The sequence below is a fragment of the Orycteropus afer genome, unplaced genomic scaffold (genome assembly GCF_000298275.1).
Source record: "Orycteropus afer afer isolate SDZICR_OR568_19922 unplaced genomic scaffold, OryAfe1.0 scaffold01124, whole genome shotgun sequence".
NCBI lineage: Eukaryota > Metazoa > Chordata > Mammalia > Tubulidentata > Orycteropodidae > Orycteropus > Orycteropus afer.
In genome coordinates, this window is record NW_006922711.1 from 99,056 (window position 1) to 101,057 (window position 2,002).

The 2,002-nt window shown below is 52.2% G+C and overlaps 1 protein-coding gene across 1 annotated transcript in view; it reads right to left on the reverse strand.

Moving 5' to 3' along the window:
* The window catches only part of SMC1A (structural maintenance of chromosomes 1A), a 78,295-nt gene extending 78,005 nt beyond the window's left edge, over positions 1-290 (reverse strand). The window contains exon 1 of the mRNA XM_007958761.1: positions 182-290. Coding sequence (XP_007956952.1) covers positions 182-290 — 109 coding nt within the window. The remainder of the gene's footprint in view (positions 1-181) is intronic.
* Between the last annotated feature and the right edge of the window lie 1,712 nt (positions 291-2,002).

A 2,002-nucleotide genomic window follows, 5' to 3' on the forward strand; every position in this document is an offset into this window, starting at 1 on the left:
GGACAACTGACACCTGGGGCAGAGGTTTGAATAAGAGCATCCAAGTGGGGAGAGGAAGTTCGGGCTGAACCCCTTCAGAAAGGGCAAAGAACACATTAGGGTTCGCGACGTTTCAGGTGGCATGGGCTGGGTTGTACTCCCTGCCCGAACGGGCACAGGGCCGCAGCCAGGTTTATCTCACCAGAGCCATTAGGTCCAATGATGGCTGTGAACCTCTGAAATGGTCCGATGATCTGTCTCCCCTTGTAGGACTTAAAGTTCTCAATCTCAATCAGTTTCAGGAAACCCATAGCGGCTGCAGCGGCCCCAGCAGCGGCAAGAAAGGCCCCGCCGCAAACCCTGGAACTGGGGAGCCGCGCGGGAAACACCGCAGTGCAGGCCGGGCGGATGACAAGCCTCGCGAGAATGAGTCCAGACTAACAGGATTTCCGGCTTCCGTAGCAAACCGGACAAAGGGCGAGGCCTTCGGTCTAGCGTGAAGGTTTTGTTGATTCGTTGCCAGAGCGAGGGCTTACTACTGGCGTTTGAACTCCACCCCTTCTGTTGTCTTGGTAACACAAACCGTTGTGGCAGCGGAATGTGTCCTAGTGCAGGCGGTGCCGGAAGGACTCTGAGTGGTGTTTGGGATACTGGAGGCCGGTGGGCCTAGAGCCCACGATTTCTTAAAGTTGAAGTCGCAGCAGAGTTAGGTACCGAAGGGCGAGAAGAAAATGGGAGGAGCTAGGCTCTGGCTTTAGCCTGGTCGCTGGAGGGTTCGAACAAGGGGTTGGGAATTGGAAGGACACCCGGGAGCAGAGGGCTAACGGGAAAAAGGAGCTGGCAGTAGGATTCGTTTTTAGGTGAGCTCAAACCTTGCCGAGGATGGAGTAGGATTAGAGGAGAAATGGAGTGGGAAGGAAACTGGGGGAACTAGGCGACAGGGTTATGGGCCGGACAAGGTAGTGGTCTGTCCCCTGCCTCCCTCCTGTCTTCCAAGCAGTTCAGAGATGGCCACCATAGCCCAGGTTTTGGATGTAAGCCACTTGGCTACTTCATCCCAGATCCAATCTGGGAGCTTCAAAACCGGGATTCCTTGATGAAAAAAGTATTGTGTGTGGCCCAGGGGGGTGAAATACCCTTGGCATTACCCTTCTAGGCCAGCGTTTCAGAAGGAGGGTAATGATTTTAGCCCCCAGGGATACCTAGCAATGTCTAAAGACATGTTCAGTTGTCACACCTGGAGAGTCATCTTGTGGGTAGAAGTTGGGGATGCTGCTAAAAATCCTTCAGTGTGTAAGAACTACTTCAGCAAGGGCAGCCTCTCAGGTTAGGAAATGATTCAGCTAGAACATCTCTGAGGAGGAACACAGCAGAATTCCAAACGTACCACTTTTGGGAGTAGGTAGGAGAAACCCATGGTGTTCTATTTCCTTCATAACATTTATCACAACCTAAAATTATCTTATTTTCTTATTATTGTCTTTCCCCTCTGGAATTTAAGTTCTCTGAGAGCGCAGACTTGCCTTATTCTATTTTCTGTTGTTTCCACAGCATCTTGAACAACTAATAAACAGTAAGCATTCAATGGACGTTTGGTGAGCAAGTTCCGGCTTTTGACAGTGTCAGTGCCAGTGGTAGGAAAAAGGCGAGCTTAAGGCACTCCACCTCTGAGGTGTGTGTGCTGGCAGGGATCAAGATCCCAAGAACCCTGTAGACTCGACCGCTGGGTCCGAGATTCAAAACTGCCGCCTTGGGAGAATAAAAAAGGGAGAAAATTGGAGGTACCAGCGCGAGGTGGAGCGGGCGCTGAGCTAAGGCAGAATTGTATCATTTAGGATGGGAGGCCACAGGAGAGGTAGCAGCCCTCTCAAGACTTCTGGAAAGGTCAAGCAAAGCGAGGAAAGTTGGAGAAAGTGGGTCCGCAGGAGCAAACAGCCGGCAGTTAACGAGGGACGCACCACTTTTGGCGGGAGGGGTAGTGGGCGGGGCGACGTACAGTTCAGCCTGTGACACTGGGGCAGGG